The sequence below is a fragment of the Oncorhynchus mykiss genome, chromosome 10, assembly GCF_013265735.2.
Source record: "Oncorhynchus mykiss isolate Arlee chromosome 10, USDA_OmykA_1.1, whole genome shotgun sequence".
In the NCBI taxonomy this organism is placed as follows: domain Eukaryota; kingdom Metazoa; phylum Chordata; class Actinopteri; order Salmoniformes; family Salmonidae; genus Oncorhynchus; species Oncorhynchus mykiss.
Window position 1 is genome coordinate 21,693,220 of NC_048574.1, and position 21,091 is coordinate 21,714,310.

Sequence of the window (21,091 nt, forward strand, 5' to 3'; positions counted from 1 at the left end):
GCGCCCCCCATTTATTTAATAGAACCGTCAGATCATTATCAAAGAGCTATTTACTCCTATGTAATATTTTAATTAGATTATAGTCTCCATTTAACCCATCATGGCATCTTTGATGCACTGTGTTTTTAGTGTTAAAGCCTCAGATGTGTGGGGGTAATAATAAATACCGGACCTAATGAGAAACACTGCCTATCCAGACCAACTCTCTTTGCATCTTTCCCCCCACCCCTCCTTTTCCATAGAAATCTAGTTAATTGAAGGAGTCTCACCACCACACATGAAGGGGACTAAATTAGCATCCCTTTCTGCCGATTGGAATAACCGGGGCAGACGTGCATGCTTTGATGTGAGTAGGCGGCAGGCCCCTGAAAATGAGCTGATGGCCCCACTATTAGGTCCAAATGCAGATGCATCCATGTGTTGCAAAACGCTTAATCTTTTAATTGATCACCTTCCGCACGGCCTATTCTCTTCAACGCTTTTTATTTTCTCAGTCAATCCGCATTATCTTTTGAAAATGACATGAATTGCTTTTCAAAGGGTGGGAGAGTGCTGCATATCCTGTTTGGATGTGCCTGTTAATTTAAACCTTCCAAATGAATGGAGAGCTGCCTTGTGGTGCACATTTAAATGACTCAATAAGTTCAACAATAGCTGGTATTGATGATTTTGGCCTGTGCGTGTGTGCGTGCATGCGTACGGTGTGTGCATGTGTGTGTGAGTGCACACGTGCATGCTTTTAAAGGGCATTCCAGATGAAGTGGCCCACATGGAAAGTGCCAGGTCGCCTAGAGGTTAGAGAGGTGGGCCAGGAACAGGAGGGTTGCCGGATCGAATCCCAATTCTGATAAGAAAATCTGGTGGTAAGTGGCGTGCCAGCTCCTGCCATTGTACCCTTGAGTAAGGCACTTAACACGTAATCTGCTCCAGGGGCGCACCATGGCAGACCCTGGCTTCCAACTCCTTGGTGTGTGTGTGTGTTTCCAACCCTTTGGTGTGTGGGTGTTTGTTTCTCGGGGTGTTGAGTTAAAAGCAAATAGTGTAAACTCATTATCTGAAAGGAAAATTAATAAGAAAGTATTTTTCTACTAGAGATAATACTTAAATAAAAATCTGCCCTTGTTTTTGCACTCATTGTCATTGCAGAAGAAATTAGCGTACTTGCTCACCTGTAGGCCTAAAGGGTAGTGCTGCTTCCAGCTCTGTCTCACATCAGAATTAGACATTCATCCATGTTTCTCAAATGTCAAAGTTGTGTGTCTGCATGCTACTGATGAGTATTATCTAATGTGAGTATATTTTAACAATGTTTACTAACTGATTTTGATCATATTCAGAGAAAATTAAAAATGGGTGTGTTATGGAGTTACTTTCACCAAGTCATGGACACTGTTTTCAATGTTGTAATTTAAACCCCCAACATTTACTGTTGTGTTTAAATTAAAGCATGCTATTATTACTAACATATCGATGTATGTTTCATTATACAATGAAGGGCTCTCAATTCCCTTTGCTGTTATTTGTCCAAATCGTTTTCTGTTAAGTGTCTCTGCTGATTGGCCAATCAATTAAGTGATGGTTGATTGACACAGGTGGAGAATATTTAAATAATCATAATCTTCAATGCATATTGTTTTCATGTGTGGCAGTTGTGTTTCAAGAGGTGACTACATTTCTAGGCTATACTGAATTACTTTATTTTATCCTGCATTCTTTCCATACTTACAAAACATTTTTTCTGTTTTACAACATTCGTTACATTTTTTAATTATTGAGTGTCAAATTTAGTTTGGTTGGAGCTGGTAGCCTATTTTACTACGCAAACGATTAATTCCTTTTGGCAACAACTTTCGAGTAATATTCTACCACGGAGAGGCAAAGACCAAACGATGGGCTGGTTTACTTTTAATGTCAACAACATTATGCACACATTAGACTTAAATATCTGTCCAAATATCCCCATTTAGCTTAGCATTGAACGCAATTTGTGAGGGGTCCATGTTGTTTTGAGTCGACTGCTTGAGTCAGTCTTCTCTTTCTGCTAAGACATTTGGTGATCCAGTGGCAGAATAACTGAAGTTGAATAAAAGTCATGAGAATGTTTATGAATAGCTTCCTCCATGTTACATGTAACAACTATTTGTTCTAGTGTGTGGAAGTCTTTCTTGTATTCCTCACTCAGCGTGGTCCCACCTACCAAGGTTTACAACCCCACGAGCAACTTAAACAGGCAGCCTCAGATTCACATTACCTCCACAGCTAAATGGCTCCTGGTTCTTTAATAGGTGGGTTATGTTAGTAAAAAGCTATTACAACTGATCTCTTCTCTAGATACGGAAGGTGCATTTTCTAAGATATTAATGCGGATAGGCCTATGCAAAATAATAGCCTACTTAAAAATATTATTATAACCATAATTAATTCAAATGAAGATGCTATTATTATTGAAGTAAAAAAGAGGTCGTAGAACCGGTCTAACAATCATATTGCTTTTCAAAAGTACGAGTATTCCTATAAAACTATTTAAATTAAATACAAATATATGTTCTAGTTAAATCTCCAGTGTCCTATAAAGATATGATTATTGATTAATAACGAACTAATAAAGTATTAACTGGCATTAAATTGAAACATTGGTCAAGTCATCCAAGTTTAGAGGAAAGTGAAACTTTAATCCCTTTGCCTAATAATAAAACCAACTAACGTAAACGGGAAATGGTACAGGCTAAATAAACAATTAGCTCTTGTTATCATGCACGTTTTAATAGTAAAGCAATAACACTTCAATGGGCATATGCTGCAACATCTTTCATTAGGCTACCTGAACGAAAGTGCAAAAAGATAGGTTAAAAATGTGACATGCTGCAATTGAGATGTCGATTTTGTTTATCAAAGTAGTTATATATAAATGGTTCTCAAAGATTTTCTCGCAAAATATTAAACTTGTGGCTTTAAACAATAAAAACAAATCTTAAAATTAAGATGTCTGGTTTTTGTTTGACTTTTGATTCAAAGATAATAGTCATACTAATAATAATATTATTAATACCTTCCTAATAATGAACATTGCTTCAGATTATATTTTGTATGTACAGTTGTTTGATATGATGCATTTTACAGTCACGGAAAACATAAATATAGACAGAGCCTAAAATGAATGTGTAGTGACATATTACGCATACCCTTGAATAAATACTACTTTGCATTATTATCATTGATTTGTTTAAAAAAGCTATATATAATTTCATATGGAAAAGACACAATTCAATATTTACATTTACAATGGGTCATGGTTATTTGTTTTTAAAACAACTTGCCACTTGCTCTATAGTGAAGGTTCTGGCGAGCAAATGTCATCCTCGATATCAACATCGTCCTCATTTTCCAAAATGTACGAGTTCGGCTCGATTCCACTGTTAACATCATCTGTATTTTTTTCGTTGAGTTCACTCTCACTTGCGTTATCCATGGATCTATCTAAATCATTCGGATTTTTCTGGTCATCTTGTGTTTTCCTCAGTTGCTTTTTATGCTTCATCCTTCTGTTTTGAAACCATGTTTTCACCTGTGTGACAAAGGTGGAATATTTAATAAACTTGCTTTGCAGCACAATGCGACCATCCCGAAGGCTATGTTGATTGTATGAATTTAGTTTTCTTACCTGGGTTTCCGAGAGACTTAACGCTGTTGCCAACTCCACTCGTTCTGGCGTGGATAGGTACCGTTGTATCTCAAATCTCTTTTCAAGACCAGATAGTTGAGAATCCGAGAAAACCGTTCTCGCCTTCCTGCGTCTGCAATGCTTGCCGGGTAACTCTGGATGATGCTGAAATAAAGCCGGCATTTGCATCCCTGTGAAATAAATATTGCATCCAAAATTTAATTCAACACAATATTTAATAAAATGATATTAAGATATACATTTGTTAAGTTAAGTTGATAAGTTAAATGAGATGTCAAACTCTAGGCATGTGGGAAAAATCAGGCTTTAAAGCGTTTTACTCCGTGCAATTTCTTCACACCATTACCTTAGGCCTCGTTATATTTACCCAATCATTATATAATGAAGTATAAATAGATTTTGTTCTGATTGTTGGATTTATTCGAAAACGTTTTTTTTTGCACCAATGTTTACGCGCGAAAAGGCCGATGCACCTGTTGTAAAACGCCGGAGACAATTCCATCGATTTGTCAGGCTATTAGGTTTAATGGGCTACTAAAATTGAAATTATGCATGCGCTAACATTATAAAAGACCCATTTGGAATTAAATCTTTATAGGCCTAACGGAATGTCAATGTCTTAACTGTCATTGCACTCTCTGACTGCCTTAGCATCGTGAATTACCAGTCCAGTGCCTTCGTTGACTTACCAGACGTAAAGAAATACTGGTGATGGTCCAGTTTTTGTAGAGGATGGTGCGGGTGATGCGCTAGTATCGGAGTGGGCATCAGTGGGTATCCATATTCTAGGAGAGGCATTCGGGACGCCAGAGAGCTTGAGAACGGCGAGTGGAAGACCTCTCTCAGAGGCTTGGGTTTGTGTAATAAAATATCTTCGATGAAGAACGACGTTGACCTCTGGGCTGGCATCTGAGGCATGGGGGATGTATAGTTCAGATTCATCTTAAATCTCTGAAAACACTTTCAAAATTGAGTCCGTGTGGAGTCGATGCTATGCGCACCCTAACAAACCAGGGGAGGGTAGCACTAAACTTCTTGCCCTTCTCGTCAGTCTCAAACGTTAGAATTGTCGTCTGTGTGGCAGCCAGTGAGTGGTGCCAGTCAGATTAGCCTACTATTTATTCAGTGCCAGTGGGAGGTAAATTAGCCTACTATTTATCCAAGGGGAGCGACTGTGGTAAATTGTGAAATTGATTTGTAATCAGCCAATAGCACGCCAGTGGGGCGGAGCATGGAATTCGTTTTGTATGGATTAATCATGGTGATGACGAAGAGGGAGGGTCGCTCGCCATGGTGCTGAAAAAGCCTTCCCACGGAAGTCCTGCAGTTGTTCCCGCGTCTCAGTCAAACTTGCTTCCATTCGCCCATTTTCCAGTCAAATTTGAGTATGAACATATATCCTACAATTTTAAGCCATTAGAGTATTATATATGTCACATAACCTGTGGTGCAATGTATAGACTATTGATAAACATCAACTGTTTATAACAAGGTATAAGCCATTACTAGGCAACACCAATGATTAACAAATGATAACGTTTCACTTTCTACATGTAGCCTATCTTAGACTTTTTGCAGTGTTACTCCTAACATCCGTGGGACTGCTGTTGGCATTCCCAAATAGACGACAGACAACTAACATTTACTACTCTAAATGGCATTACTTTTTTTGTGCAACAGTAGCCTGTTCTTGTAATCCCTAGGCTATACTATATTTTCTTAGTTAGTCATTTTGAGCGGATCGCTGAGGCGGGGGATATAACAGGGCTATCTGCTAATTCCGCCCTAAATTGGCTGTAATTGTTGGTATTACAATCTGTGAGAGTACAAGTGGTGCTCCTGCGACATTTAGGCGACTGAAGCCTTAATTTGTTGATATCGTGTTGTCATCACATTTCCAATCACACTGGCTAATGTGAAAGTGTCTTAATGCAGGCAGAATTTTCGCTGCAATGCTATTAGGCAATTAGGGGAGATGTTAGAGCGGAAGTAGTAATCCTTGGGCGCGAGGACAGTATTTCCATTTGATCAGGTAGGCAGAACAAATTAATTACTGGATTCAATTACTCACGACATTGCATTACTGAGCCACATCTTAAACATGTCCTCCATATGCATGAGCTTGTATAAGGAAAATGAATGTGCACCTTGCAAATGACTCCAAATGTAATGTAGCACCAGTTTAATGAGCTTGGAAATGTGACAGCTTGAGGCACTGTTTTCGTTTGTTTCTCTATCTGAGCAGAGTCCAGAAATCATAGACTTTTATGGCAACTGCACAATTCGACAGTTGATCGAATGAAGTGATATGACATGACTTGCAGGTCTTAGTTCACTTTGGTAATCGTCTTGAGGCCCTTTTTGACATATCTGTAGAAGGCTACCTGTATAAACATTTGTTGAATATAATAGGCCTATACAACAAATTAACTTGCTGAAAGAAAAAAAAAACACTTGCAAAGCATAGTAGTATTTTGAGTCTTTCCAGCTAAATCATGAACTAAGTTGAGAAAACCTCTGAGATGCAAGTGCGCCTCCTCAGCCCTTCTTAAAAGAACATCAGGGTAACTGTTGGTTTAAGAGGTACATTTTAAAGTAGTGTAAATAAACAATGATGATGAAATCGTCTTTGCACGGATAGTCAATCGGCTTTTAACAGCCATTTCATCAAGTAAAATGTAGTGCCTGGGCACCAGAGCATCAATTCTAAAAGCCAATTTATGCTTGACCTGAAAATGTTGTCGGATGCGCTGTATGGAGGCGCTGTATGGATATGTGACGGAATTGCGGAGCCTCCGGAGCCACGCAGAGGCCAAATTGAGCTCCCTACCACATTGCTGTGCGCCTCCCAAATCCTGTAACAATGCCGAGGGCTCAATGTGATTGGTTGATGGTAGGTGGGGGCGGGAGGTTCTGTATAAACACAAACTCACTTCCTTGACAACTTCCTTCACAACATCTATGCGCTGCTCCACAAAGCCCAAGAAGTATGAATGACCTGACTTCTGCAGAGGCCGTATCACCGTAAATGCAGCACGGCCAATGCAGATAGTGGATTGACCATAAGAGGCTTGCAGCATTCTATTTGGTAATACATCGTTTAGCTTCAGAGACGTCGTCTGGTCATTTTTTTGCAGTGTTACTATATTGATCTGGTAACAAGATTAATCAAATTAAGTGGAAATAAGCTATATATTGTTTTGACATTCGTCTTTTTTTGCGTCGGGACTTCCCATCATGTACCAGTGGCGCGGTTTTGTGAAGAACATGTATTATTAGATCCTTAGTCTTCACTGAACTTTTGGCATCAGTTGATATGTAACATGATGATTGATTGTGAAATACAGGAAGGCAATGTCATATTAATTTAAATATGCATACATTTTCCCAACACCTTTATCGCAAAACATTGTCCTATTGGCCTAAACCAGAGTTTCCCAAATTCTGTCCTGGGGACCCCAAGGGGTGCACATTTCGTTTTTTTTCCTAGCACTGCACAGCTAGTTCAAATATTCAACTTATCTAGATTTGATTATTTGAAATAGCTGTGTAGTGCTAGGGCAAAAAAACAAAAAGTCTGCCCCTTGGGGTCCCCAGAGTTTGGGAAATGGTTGCCTAAACATTTCTGACTACCATCAATTAACCTCAGTCAATGTTTAACCAATCGAAGTGAAATCATGACACAAATTCCACACACAATGTGTTTGGCAAATATGTTTACCCTGCACCAGTGTATCATCTTGCATGCAATAGGTTTATCGCGGTCTTCCACTTAACCAATCCAGTTAGTCTGGACATCATATCATTCATCATGTTGTACAAGAATGCCTGCCACAGGACCAAATCATTTTTGTATGATCCAAACATATACATGTTTTTTTATGATAGCCTATGTAATAATGGCATATGTGTTCAACATAGCAGCTTATTGTGCATCCCCATACATGCTATAAAACTATTACTAACATTTTCCAAAAGATACACACTTGAAAACGACTGCTATTCTTCTATAGCCTGACCCTGGGCAGTTGTGTTCTATAATTTCTTGAAGCCTGCCCAACTCTGCTAAGGCGTAATTCTATTGTTAGTAGCTATACCTACATACAGGAGACAGTATATTTATGCATCTGTCACATTTTATTTGAAGTACTTGGATAATTTTACTTGACCAGATCTGTGTTAGTTTGTCTGCTTTGCAGATAATGTATATACTTTACCATATCAGACCTGTACTCAAAATTGTCTATATTTCTGACGTGTAAAAATGGGCTGTGCAAATATAAAAGAACAAGCATTTAATAATTAAAAAGGAGACATGTTTATCCCCAGCGTCCTTTATTCAGATCACTTAAAATACTAGAATCCATGTTCCAAAAGTAAATAGTGGATCGATCCATCTTGACTCTCAAATTCGGGGGAACAGCCACAAGCTCTCAATATAAGACATTGATTATAATTTCGGAAGTCTTCTAGTGAGAGTTTGAGTTTCTGGGGCATTCGTGCATCCGATAGGCACACATATAGAATATACCTTTAAAAGAAAGACAAAGACATCATGTACTCGTACACATGCATGCGCGCGTGCACGCACAGACACACATACACACATACACACACACACACACACACACACACACACACACACACACACACACACACACACACACACACACACACACACACACACACACACACACACACACACACACACACACACACACACACACACACACACACACACACACACCGGCCTTGGATTAACCATTTGGAGTATTAATAATATATATAATATATTTGCTTAAATAAAACATTAGTTCACAATTAAATGTTATGTGGGGAGTGTGACCTGTGTTGTTTTGGTTTTACCTGAAAAGAAGTTTAGCACCACTGACACCCAGCCGATGATGAAGGACCAGGAGAACCTCCAGTTGCCATAGCGTTTACCATAGTAATTAATCGTCACGCCAGTGTACACTGCCATTGCTAGCAACACGAAAAAGCCTGGAGAGAAAAAGAGAGCAAACTACTTACTGCAACATCACATCATTTAATGATGGCATCCATGTTTTTGCATTTCTTGGATTCTTAAAAGTCTTAAGAGTTTTATGCTTTAGGTTTTAACACAGAAATCTGTCAAATTGTGACGTCAGTGGATACTGATCAATTTCAACACTGATACACAATTATGCACACTTATTTAGTGAACAGTTTGCTGTTGGAAGTATCTGATTTCCTTTTGTATGTCTAATTAGTAAACAATAGGCTAGATTTAGTCAATAATAAGATGGAACTAAGATCTTATTTTCTAGTATTGTTTCAGGTTAATGTTGAAAGTGCCAAACACAAGGGCAGACACATGCAAAAATGTAAACAATATTACAATATTTAAAGTCCCTGCAAATACAATGAAACACAGAAAAAGGTAGTTTTTTTAATATACATCAATCATGATATTCTGCATGGTGGACCAAACTACCCAGATAACAACCAAAATAGTGCTTTTTATAGTCAGTAAACAGGTTTCCTTCCAAACTTTTTATGCGAGTAAAGTAGGTTACATGCCGGATAAAAAATGTTATGATAGGCCTGATGGAAAAAGCACATTTGTCTGTAAACTTTCCAAAATGTTTACAAACAAAATATGCTACACAGGGTGGGATCTTTTTGTTGGTCAAATTAATTATGTGAGAAATGGTGGTGGAAATGGATTTATGCACAAATATTGATATAGGCCTAATAACCATCATATCGAAGTAAACTTGGAGTCATGCGATGATATGTTGTGTGGTTCTCCCTCTATGACGGGAAAGGATGCAGTTTATTAGGCTACATATGAAATAAGCTATGATGAACTTCACAGGGTGGTGAAACTTCATGGTGATGAGCTTGATGCCCCTTTCCAATAAATATTGAGGGTCTTATGCTGGTGACATGATGATAATGCTTGGCTGCCATTTGACAAATAAAAATGATCTTGCTCTTTTGTCCATAATAATCTTATCATGTATAGGCTATACCCGCACTGTATCTGTAAGATGTTGCCAAAACCAGCAGTAGAAAATGTGATGGAAAACAATTTAACTTGTATTTTTTATTTGGTACATGGGAATTTACGCACATTTTTTTTTTATGTTTACAATGTCATCATGCACAGCCTTTTATCTGCAACAAGCCAATTTGATGGAAACACATATCTGGTGGGAAAATTAGCATATGGTCTATATACGTATATTAGAAATTTGCATAAAAATCGTTCAACAATTGGATGGAAACCTAGGTAGTTATAGTTATAATTTGAGTATCTGACCTGGCTTCAACCAGAACCAGATTTCATCCAGACAATTATACAGTGGGGAACTGTGAGGGCCTTCAGAGAAGGTCTAAGGAATGATTTAAAATGTTGTTTTAATTTCTTTTTCATCTTTACAATAATTGTAGTTGTCTTCTGCTTTCACCTCCTGAGTTTGTGTTGGATAGAGAAGGGTTAATACTGACGAGAAAAAATATCCAATCAGGATTTTTCCTTGGTGGTCTCTGGGTAGAAAAATCTAGCTAACTCAGTCAGCCATTGGCTAGGCCTTCAGAAGGTGGACAGAAGGCCTCAATTTGGATGTTGTTGCTAAACTGTTAGTAGCACCCTTTTCAAGAACAACTTTCAAACTTTGTTTTCAAGTGATCATCTGGTGAATGACACTGTTTTATTTTTTGCAGTTGGCTATCTCATTGAAAATAATGACTGTGAAACATTGTTGCATTTGAATGTTAGATCACCGGTTAGTGTGATGAATGTGCTAAAATATATTTGCAATGGGAAGTAATAGCTGGTTTGTTAATTTCATTTTGGAATGAAATGGTTGTCCTTTTAGCACAATGAACCTGTCACCTTTTATATGACACTGTTGTTGTCGGTATTGGTGATATTGGTGTTAGGTTATCATAGGTTATGTAAAGATTGTGTTTGTTTCGCTGGTCTGTGCCACATGTGTCCATGCCGATTCTGACTCTCTGTGTGCGGCACCCCGAAGCAAGGCCAGGCCTGTTTGATTCATTCATAAATTCCATAAAAAAGCATTGCGCCTCCTTCACTAGAACTACAATTTTCCGACAAGAGTACATATAATGTTGGGCGCATTAAGTGATGCTATGTTTTCTTGATTTTTGAGTTTGATACAATGTATTGGAAGATTTTTGTTCCCTCTGAAGGTGTAGGGCCCATAGTCACGACTCGCCATAGCTTTGTGACACAACATCGGGAGTCTGTGTATTGGTTGGACACCCTGAGTTGTACATCGTTCTGGTGATTGGCGACGGAAAATAACCATACCACAATATAGCCGGCTTCACTAAAACGTTTCCTGTCAACAAAAGCATATGTGTAATCTCTAGGAACTCTACTTACCAGACGTAAAATGAAAGGTGTCCCTTGCTATCAATTAAATGTCAGAATCCTACTTTTGTCCAAACCGCACCATACTTTTTTCCTGCTGTGTAAAATAGATTATGTGGTAGGACGTCTCGCGTGAAGTGCGTGGTCTAATGGCAACCCGCTGTCTAACGCCGATGTATTATGGTGCGGTTCGGACAAAAATTTAATTTTGACTTTTATTTGATAGTGAGGGACACATTTATTTTTACGTCTGGTAAATATAGTTCCTAGAGATTATACATATGTTCTGTCGCCAACCACCAGGACGATGCACAACTCAGAAAGTCAAACTAATACACAGACTCCTGATGTTGTGTTCCTAAACTCTGTTTGCCACTGCAATTATATCATTATGCTATTCCATGCCAAATTTTGTCTGGTGTATTTAAGTTTTATTCTTCTCCATGTGGTTCATAAAAACCATTAGACACCATTCGACCGACAGAATCTTTGAATTTGAACTAAAAGTTGTATTCAGCATCCAACAAATAAAGATAACCTTATATCACTTATCATACAGTTACAACATTTGACATGGAAAGAAAACCAAACAGTATGGGTGCTTTCACGTATCCGCTTATGATCAGGATCCCGGAGCTTTCGGTACCCTGATCCGCGCTATAAAGCTGTGTGAAACTCACACGAACACTGGCTGACACAAACCTGGACCTGCGTGATTAGTGGGTCCAAGATCCAGGACCAGAGCACCAGGTATTGTGGAGCGGGTCACATGGAACTTTTTGCGCATTGTAAACAAGCTAGCTCGCTAACGTCATGTAGAATGTGAGTCTTGCTAATTGCACCCTGAAACTGTTATTTCAGGTATTGTGAAAGCAACTCGTATTCTGTAGAATTCCCACAAACGCTCCAGGAAACCGAACCAGGGTACATCATTTCATAAGTGAAAATGTCCTCTGTAAAATGTGTAAAATAAGTGAAAAGAAGTAAGTGAACCCAACTTACATGAGATGAAGAACAATATGCCTGCAGCAAAGGTTTTGTCAAACCTGTTGAAGAACGAGGAGTGGATGAAGGCCATGATGCCGATAATGATGCCAATGAAACAGGCCAGAAGAGAGAGGATCATAAGTGCTCGGGTGGCATCCAAGTGGGCTGCAGGGAGTCAAAGGTTAACAGGAATTGTCAGGGTACAAGAGAGACTGACCCTGGACTGTTTTGACCTGAAACTAACCATATTGATGACGTTTGAACTGTGCTTGGCAAATATGAATCTTGTTATGGAAAGCAAGCCTTGATGCTCATGCTGTGACTAGGATAATGACTCTTTCATGCCAAAATCAACAAGCTGTGGTGTGATTGGTATAGCTCCCATCACATAATTTTGTGATTCATAAGCTGTACCACTGACATGGCACATAACATGGAAATAGCACCACTCATATACCATTTATGGCTCGCTATGATATGTTTTGGGTGTTATGACAGTGTTATGATAGCATTGTGTGCACTGGCTGTAGTCCTCACCAATGCTGTCATTGTGTGTAAAGCATTTCCCCGGCATGCAGTACCGCCACAGGCCCTGATGCATGTAGTTGTTGGAGTGTCGGTACTGCATCCAATAATCGGTTGCCGTAGAAACAATCAGGAGGATGTTCCCCACGCCTGCACAGAACAGCCCTCCGCCCATGAAGCTGTACATCCTGCACCTGCAACCTGACACACAAACACGCACACACAATGATGAGCTTGAGGTCACTTAGAATACAGGGGTCAGCCGCGGCCCCCTGTCAACACACACACACACTTCAGCAAGAGAGGCTCTAAGTGTTGGTAATTGCATTGTAATTATCACATAGTTTCCACTGGATTGAGCCAAAGGGTTGCAGGTATGTGTCTATTCTGAGGTCCACTTTGTTCTCTGGGAGATCAGTGGGAAAGGATGGGCCCTCACCTCTTATATTATAGAGCTTCACTCAGGGCATTTGCCCAGGATAACTTTGATATTTGATGTATTTGTCACTTGTACTACCTGAAAACAATATCTTCTGATCAAACCCTGGTCGTTCTCATTTCAATTTCACATTTATTTAAATGGCAGATTATGTCTGGTAAAATCCAGAACATAATTTTAATAACCATTGCAAATATCGTAGATCCACTTTTAATGTATGTATTACTGTTCTTATAGCAGCTTCTCAATACTCTTCTCAAGAGTATGTTAATTTGTGATCACATCTGTTGCTATTCTAGAAATAACTACTGTAAAACTGTCCCAAATACTGAAAGATGTACTAATGCTAATATTTAATTGCCAGCATTGAGTGCCAATATATCAGATTTTTTAAAATGAAATCACATTAAAAATGTCATCCCTTTCAAAAACAACTCTACTTTTCTTCTTACTGTGAGAGCAGAAACTAATTAGCCATAGACACTCCCATCAATTATCTATCAATTTTACACTGGCCAGAAGAGGGCAACCTAATTGTTTTCAGTGTCACCTATATGTCACCATACCCTACATTTCCATCCATACTCTATTTACACCAACAAAATTGTTGGTTATAATTTGGTGGAGATTTTACAATAATTTATTGAAAACTGATTCTATAGGCTACACATTTGGTCAGTTTTTCACAGTGGTTCAATAACCAGATTATTCCCAAACACAAATGATTTATTGTTTATTTCTTAATACAGCAGATAGCATGTGCCTATTTTATCCATGAAAGTTGGTGATATCAACCTGTAAACATATATATACTCATATACTTGACCATATGCAGTATAGTCATTCAGTTAAACATTTAGGATATAAATCTACATTTAAAAATGAAATGTTTGGAGCACTATACCAATATTTAACATCAGCATTTACTGACCCTCATTTTTACCCTGAATGACTGACTCTTTTTTTTCATATACTGGAAAGAATCAGAGATTGACTGTCACACACAAACACACTAAATCATAATTCATTATTTTCAAGATGGATGACACTATTGCATAAATCCAACCACACGCTGACAAGCTTACCTTAATAGACCCCTTTTATGAAGACTAAGTGACTCTGTATTAAAGTTGGGTTTCCTGACAAAATACAACTAGGCCCCTATAATGCCAAGACAGGCAGATTTCCAGCAGGCTAATAGCGCTATCGTTTGAATCGGTGAATAGGGAAATGGGGGATAGAACAAACGGAGAGGGCAGACAAAGGGACAAGCAGAGAGCTAGCCAATCAGCACTACTAGTTTTGTCATTTGGGAATCTGCTGAAAAAACAGAATTGTCTAAAGCTGTCAGGTTGAAGTAATACTGATGACTGGATGTTTTTGATTGAAAGTGAAGGGCTGAAGCAGCTATAGTGGAGAGCAGGTCAGGAGTTAAATCAGAGGCTCTGCCTCAAACAGCACTGATTATTTTAATCAAAAGTAAATTTAGCAAATATTCTCCTAATTATTATTTTCTGAGTGATTCCTTGACCCACTTTCGATTCAATAGTATTTGTTTATTCTGTAAATGTAAGCTGCAAGAACTACGAGAATCCTTTTGTGGGGCATACCCACAATTTCCAGGCATACTCTATATGAGAGATTCCCATGATGGTCCTACATAGTACACAAAATTGCCCCTAATACCATAAGACTGGACCGAAATGTTTGCACATCCATTAAATACGATATGTTATTTTATGTTACAAATGCTGGATGAGGATGGATAGGGGTATACCGTGACCGTCTAGAAATCCAAAGGTTGCGGGTTCGAGACGCATCGGGGACAACTGTAAAACTGTTATTAATCCTTCCCCTAACACTTTTGCTAACCTTAACCTAAATCACCTAACTTGCTACGTAAATTCTCCTAACCTTTGTTGTTAGTTCTTTTAACCTTTTACCGCTCCCTAAAACACTTCAGCGAGCAGGCCTTTCTAATTGACCTGGCCCGGGTATCCTGGAAGTATATTGACCTCATCCCATCAGTAGAGGATGCCTGGTTGCTCTTCAAAAGTGCTTTCCTCACCATCTTAAATAAGCATGCCCCATTCAAAAAATGTAGAACTAAGAACAGATATAGCCCTTGGTTCACCCCAGACTTGACTGCCCTTGACCAGCACAAAAACATCCTGTGGCGTTCTGCATTAGCATCGAATATCCCCCATGCCACTAGCCAAGGCTTTCGACTCTGTCAATCACTGCATTCTTATCGGCAGACTCAATAGCCTTGGCTTCTCAAATGACTGCCTCACCTGGTTCACCAACTACTTCTCAGATAGAGTTCAGTGTGTCAAATCGGAGGGCCTGTTGTCCAGACCTCTGGCAGTCTCTATGGGGGTGCCACAGGGTTCAATTCTCAGGCCGACTCTTTTCTCTGTATATATCAATGATGTCGCTCTTGCTACTGGTGATTCTCTGATCCACCTCTATGCAGACGACACCATTCTGAATACATCTGGCACTTCTTTGGACTTTGTGCTAACAAACCTCCAAACGAGCTTGAACGCCATACAACACTCCTTCCTTGGCCTCCAACTGCTCCTCCAAATGCTAGTAAAACTAAGTGCATGCTCTTCAACCGATTGCTGCCCACACCCTCCCTCCCGACTAGCATTACTACTCTGGACGGTTCTGACCTAGAATATGTGGACAACTATAAATACCTAGGTGTCTGGTTAGACTGTAAACTCTCCTTCCAGATTCACATTAAGCATCTCAAATCCTAAATTAAATCTAGAATCGGCTTCCTATTTCACAACAAAGCCTCCTTCACTCATGCCGTTAAACATAACCTCGTAAAACTGACTATCCTACCAATCCTTGACTTCGGCAATGTCATTTACAAAATAGCCCCCAACACTCTACTCAGCAAATTGGATGCAGTCTATCACAGTGACATCCATTTTATCACCAAAGCCCCATATACTACCCACCACTGTGACCTGTATTCTCTCGTTGGCTGGCCCTCACTACATATCCGTCGCCAAACCCACTGGCTCCAGGTCATCTATAAGTCTTTGATAGGTAAAGCCCCGCCTTCTCTCAGCTCACTGGTTACCATAGCAACACCCACCCGTAGCATCCGTTCCAGCAGGAATATTGCACTGGTCATCCCCAAAGCCAGCACTTCCTTTGGCCGCCTTTCCTTCCAGTTCTCTGCTGCCAATGCCTGGAACGAATTGCAAAAATTACTGAAGCTGGAGTCTTATATCTCCCTCTCTAGCATCGGCTGTCAGAGCAGCTTACCGATCACTGTACCTGTACACAGCCAATCTGTAAATAGCACACCCAACTACCTCATCCCCATATTATTACTTACCCTCTTGCTCTTTTGCACCCCAGTATCTCTACTTGCACATCATCATCTGCACATCTATCACTCCAGTATTAATGCTAAATTGTCATTATTTTTGCCTCTATGGCCTATTTATTGCCATACCTCCCTACACTTCTACATCTGCACACACTGTACATAGATTTGTATTTTTTTATTTTCTTATGTGTTATTGACTCTACGTTTGTTCATGTGTAACTCTGGGTTGTTGTTTTTGTTGCACTGCTTTGCTTTATCTTGGCCAGGTCGCAGTTGTAAATTAGAACTTGTTCTCAACTGGCCTACATGGTTAAATAAAGGTGAAATAAAATAAAAAATTAATAAAACCTAAATTGTCATAGAATTTGGTGTTAATAAAAAAAATATATAGATTATAGGTGCAGTGAAATGTGTTGTTTTACAGGGTCAGCCCTCGTAGTATGGCACGCTTGGAGCAAATTAGGGTTAAGTGCCATTCTCAAGTGGCACAGACAGATTTTTCACCTTGTCGGCTTGGCTATTCGAGCCAGTGACCTTTCGGTTACTGGTCCAACAATCTAAGTGCTAGGTTACCTGCCACCCTAGTAAGTTAGTTCTCCTAACCAGCAATGTCAATTCTTCTTCTAATTCTCCTTTGTTGTAACAACGCAACAAGCAGCCTGGTCTCAGAAAAATATGTATAATATGCACTACCGTTCAAAAGTTTGGGGTCACTTAGAAATGTCCTTGTTTTTGAAAGAAAAGCAATTTTTTTTGTCCATTAAAATAACATCAAATTGATCAGAAATACAGTGTAGACATTGTTAATGTTGTAAAGACTATTGTAGCTGGAAACGGCTGATTTTTAATGGAATATCTACATAGGCGTACAGAGGCCCATTATCAGCAACCATCACTCCTGTGATCCGATGGCACGTTGTGTTAGCTAATCCAAGTTTATCATTTCAAAAGGCTAATTGATCATTAGAAAAACCTTTTGCAATGATGTTAGCACAGCTGAAAACTGTTGTTCTGATTAAAGAAGCAATAAAACTGTCCTTCTTTAGACTAGTTAAGTATCTGGAGCATCAGCCTTTGTGGGTTCGATTACAGGCTCAAAATGGCCAGAAACAAAGAGCTTTCTTCTGAAACTCATCAGTCTATTCTTGTTCTGAGAAATGAAGGCTATTCCATGCGAGAAATTGCCAAGAAACTGAAACTCTCATACATCTCTGTGTACTACTCCCTTCACAGAACAGCACAAACTGTCTCTAACCAGAATAGACAGAGGAGTTGGAGGCCCCGGTGCACAACTGAGCAAGAGGACAAGTACATTAGAGTCTCTAGTTTGAGAAACAGATGCCTCACAAGTCCTCAACTGGCAGCTTCATTAAATAGTACCCACAAAAAAAACGTTTATAAACGTCAACAGTGACGAGGTGACCCCTGGGATGCTGGCCTTCAAGGCAGAGTTCCTCTGTCCAGTGTCTGTGTACTTTTGCCCATCTTAATCTTTTCTTTTTATTGGCCAGTTTGAGAAATGGCTTTTTCTTTGCAACTCTGCCTAGAAGTCCAGCATCCCGGAGTCGCCTCTTCACTGTTGATGTTGAGACTGGTGTTTTGCGGGTAACATTTAATGAAGCTGCCAGCTGTATTTCTGATCAATTTATGTTATTTTAATGGACAAAAAAAATAGCTTTTCTTTCAAAAACAAGGACATTTCTAAGTGACCCCAAACTTTTGAACGGTAGCATATGTCCTCCAAGACTTATGATAAAGTTATGTCATCCAACTCATTTGACATTGTAAGATTGGGTAAGTCATATATTGTCCGACTGCTATTCCATTCATAACGTAAGCTAACGTATATCATACTAAATGGAGGGGAACAAATGTAAGTGCCGAATCCTACGAATTGCCCTGAGGACAGGTTGATACTTTTGACAACCAGATATAGCACTAAAATGTCAAGATATGTTGAACTGAAATGATGCAGAATATGTCCAAAGTGGACCAATATGTCAGAGAACTATGCCCCCTTTTCTGGAAATTCACCAATAATTTGGCACCCAACATCGGTTTATCTTGTATAGAATGTCTACAGCAGATTAAACATAAAAGGGTATTTCAAAGAAATAATGTTACCTGTAGAAACAAAATGCACATTTGAAGAAATGTCAAACGTTATGAATATCTGTGACTGTATAATAAAAAACACGATTCAAAACTTTTTCCAGGTTTTAACTTGACTTACTTTATTTAATGCAGTTCTCTTTTAAATTGTACTCTTAAAAAGAAGAGAAAAAGCATCAGAATGTGACATTGCTCTCCTCAACCACTAAAGCTATCCCCACGTGAGAATCAGTAAATCTTCCTATAACTCTCTGCATGGAAAATATACAAACTGCCCCTATCATCAAAGCACATTTCCTCTGTATCATTCACCATCAGGACAGCTTACACACACACAAACCAGCTAGACTATTAGCTTATTAGAATAAGGGTTTGTTTTCCCCCCATATATTCATGCATGTCCATTACGACTGATATGCCTCTCCTGTTGGGCCTTCCCTCGCCTCGCCACACACTCGCCCTGAAGATGAAAGGAGAAGAGTAGCTCCATTACCTCCATTACAGCAAGTTGCTCAGACCAATCGATGTCTACAACATGTCCCTGGAAAATATGTTTTTCCCCCATAGATGTGAGTGGCGTACTTACTTCCAACTTCATTTTTATAGACCCCTGCCTATTTTCTTCCATTTCAACTCAGCAGCCAGGAGGGTATTTTATATCATCTTGCACCATCAACGTGGACAATATGCCTCTTTGCTGGAAGAAAAAACCCATCTTCATCAAATCCATCTGGCTTATGTCGGATTCATTTTGTTATGGAAAGCACACATGTATGTATGTGGAGTTCAGGGGCAGTACAAATTGGCAAGCTGGGGAAAGAGCACACAAAATGTTAAGAGGTTCATAACATTAATGGTTCCATGAGCAATTAAAAAAATATTATTTGACTGAGATTCACATTCACATGTCCATTACAATGCCATTGGCTTGTATGTCCTCTTGTTGTGCAGTCTGTTGGCTTGCCTCGCTCTGCCTAACACCCCCAGCCATACAGTATATAGTGCCTTCAGAAAGAATTCATACCCCTTGACTTATTCCACATTTTGTTGTTACAGCCTGAATTTTTCTCACCCATCTACACACAATACCCTACAATGACAGTGAAAATATGTTTTTAGAAAAAATTGCACATTTATTGAAAATTAAATGCAGAAATATAAATTTACATAAGTATTAACACCGCTAAGTCAATACTTTGTAGAAGCACCTTTGGCAGCGGTTGCAACCGTGAGTCTTTCTGGGTAAGTGTCGAAGGATTGTGCAACATTTGCCCATTATTATTTTTTAAATTCTTCAAGCTCTGTCAAACTGGTTGTTGACCATTTTCAGGTCTTGCCATTGATTTTCAAGTAGATTTAAGTGAAAACTGTAACTTGGCCACTCGGGAACGTTCACTGTCTTCTTGGTAAACAACTCCAGTGTAGATTTGGTCTTCTGTTTTAGGTTATTGTCCTGCTGAAAGGTGAATTCATTTCTCAGTCTCTGGCGAAAGCTTACTGAACCAGGTCAAATTTTTATCCTGAAATACTGCAGCCACCACTATGCTTGAAAATATGGAGAGTGGTACTCAGTAATGTGTTGTATTGGACTTTCCCCAAACAGAACACTTTGTATTCAGGACAAAAAGTAAATTACTTTGCCACATTTTTTGCATTATTACTTTAGGCCCATGTTGTAAAAAGGATGCATGTTTTGACAGAGGGCAAAGGAAGCCTTTATAGGTTCAAAATATTATTCTATACAGGCTTCCTTCTTTTCACCCTGTCAATTAGGTTAGTATTTTGTAATAACTACAATGTTGTTGATCCATCATCAGTTTTCTCCTATCATAGCCATTAAACTCTATAACTGTATTAACATCACCATTGGCCTCATGGTAATGTCCCTGAGCAGTTTCCTTCCTCTCCAGCAACTGTGTTGATATACCATCCAAAGTGTAATCAATAACTTCACCGTGCTCAAAGGGATATTCGACGTCTGTTTTTTTTTTTTACCTATCTACCAATAGGTGCCCTTCTTGGTGAGGCATTGGAAAATCTCCCTAGTCTTTGTGGTTGAATCTGTGTTTGAAATTCACTGCTCGACTAAGGGACCTCACAGATAATTGTATGTGTGGGCTACAGAGATGAGGTAGTCATTCAAAAATCATGTCAAACACTATTATTGCACACAGAGTCCATGCAACTTATTATGTGATTTGTTAAGCACAATTTTACTCCTGAACTTATCGAGGCTTGGTTTAACAAAGGGGTTGAATACTTATTAACTCCAGCTTTTCATTTGTAATAAATGTTTAAACATAAAAAAACAATTCCAATTTGTCATTATGGGGTATTGTGTGTAGGCCAGTGTCACAAAATCTAAATGTAATACATTTTACATTCAGACTGTAACACATCAAAATGTGGACAAGTCAAGGAGTGTGAACACTTTCTGAAGGCACTGTGCTTCCCCGGTCTGACCATTCTGTCTGTCAATCTTTGACCAGTGGCCATTATACTGGCACTTGACATTGAGCCTCCTAGCCCCTGTGTTCACAGAGGACTGGTCAACATCACTCCCATCCTCGATACCCTTTTTTGTTTAATGAGTGAATATAGATT

General features: G+C 39.1%; 2 protein-coding genes across 2 annotated transcripts; both read right to left on the minus strand.

Moving 5' to 3' along the window:
- Positions 1 to 2,744: 2,744 nt before the first annotated feature.
- Positions 2,745 to 4,800, minus strand: LOC110533512 (brain-specific homeobox protein homolog). The gene is made up of 3 exons (XM_021617794.2): positions 4,372 to 4,800; positions 3,662 to 3,852; positions 2,745 to 3,565 (listed from the first exon to the last, which is right to left on the minus strand). Exons 1-3 carry the CDS (start codon positions 4,622 to 4,624, stop codon positions 3,326 to 3,328), a joined length of 684 nt encoding a protein of 227 aa, XP_021473469.1. The 5' UTR covers positions 4,625 to 4,800; the 3' UTR covers positions 2,745 to 3,325.
- A 3,200-nt stretch (positions 4,801 to 8,000) lies between these two features.
- On the minus strand, positions 8,001 to 14,260 carry LOC110534911 (lens fiber membrane intrinsic protein-like). Its single transcript, XM_036934570.1, has 5 exons — positions 14,106 to 14,260; positions 12,594 to 12,782; positions 12,072 to 12,221; positions 8,549 to 8,683; positions 8,001 to 8,213 (listed from the first exon to the last, which is right to left on the minus strand). Exons 2-5 carry the CDS (start codon positions 12,766 to 12,768, stop codon positions 8,152 to 8,154), a joined length of 522 nt encoding a protein of 173 aa, XP_036790465.1. The 5' UTR covers positions 12,769 to 12,782; positions 14,106 to 14,260; the 3' UTR covers positions 8,001 to 8,151.
- Positions 14,261 to 21,091: the final 6,831 nt, after the last annotated feature.

Coding starts and splice junctions, on each gene's coding strand:
- LOC110533512 (XM_021617794.2), bottom strand. CDS start 4,624: ATGAATCTGAACTATACATCCCCCATGCCTCAGATGCCAGCCCAGAGG. Junction 3,853..4,371: donor CCAGTATTTCTTTACGTCTG/GTAAGTCAACGA, acceptor TTTATTTCACAG/GGATGCAAATGCCGGCTTTA. Junction 3,566..3,661: donor TAAGTCTCTCGGAAACCCAG/GTAAGAAAACTA, acceptor TTTGTCACACAG/GTGAAAACATGGTTTCAAAA.
- LOC110534911 (XM_036934570.1), bottom strand. CDS start 12,768: ATGTACAGCTTCATGGGCGGAGGGCTGTTCTGTGCAGGCGTGGGGAAC. Junction 12,222..12,593: donor TACACACAATGACAGCATTG/GTGAGGACTACA, acceptor GACTCCCTGCAG/CCCACTTGGATGCCACCCGA. Junction 8,214..8,548: donor GGTGCTAAACTTCTTTTCAG/GTAAAACCAAAA, acceptor TTTCTTTTAAAG/GTATATTCTATATGTGTGCC.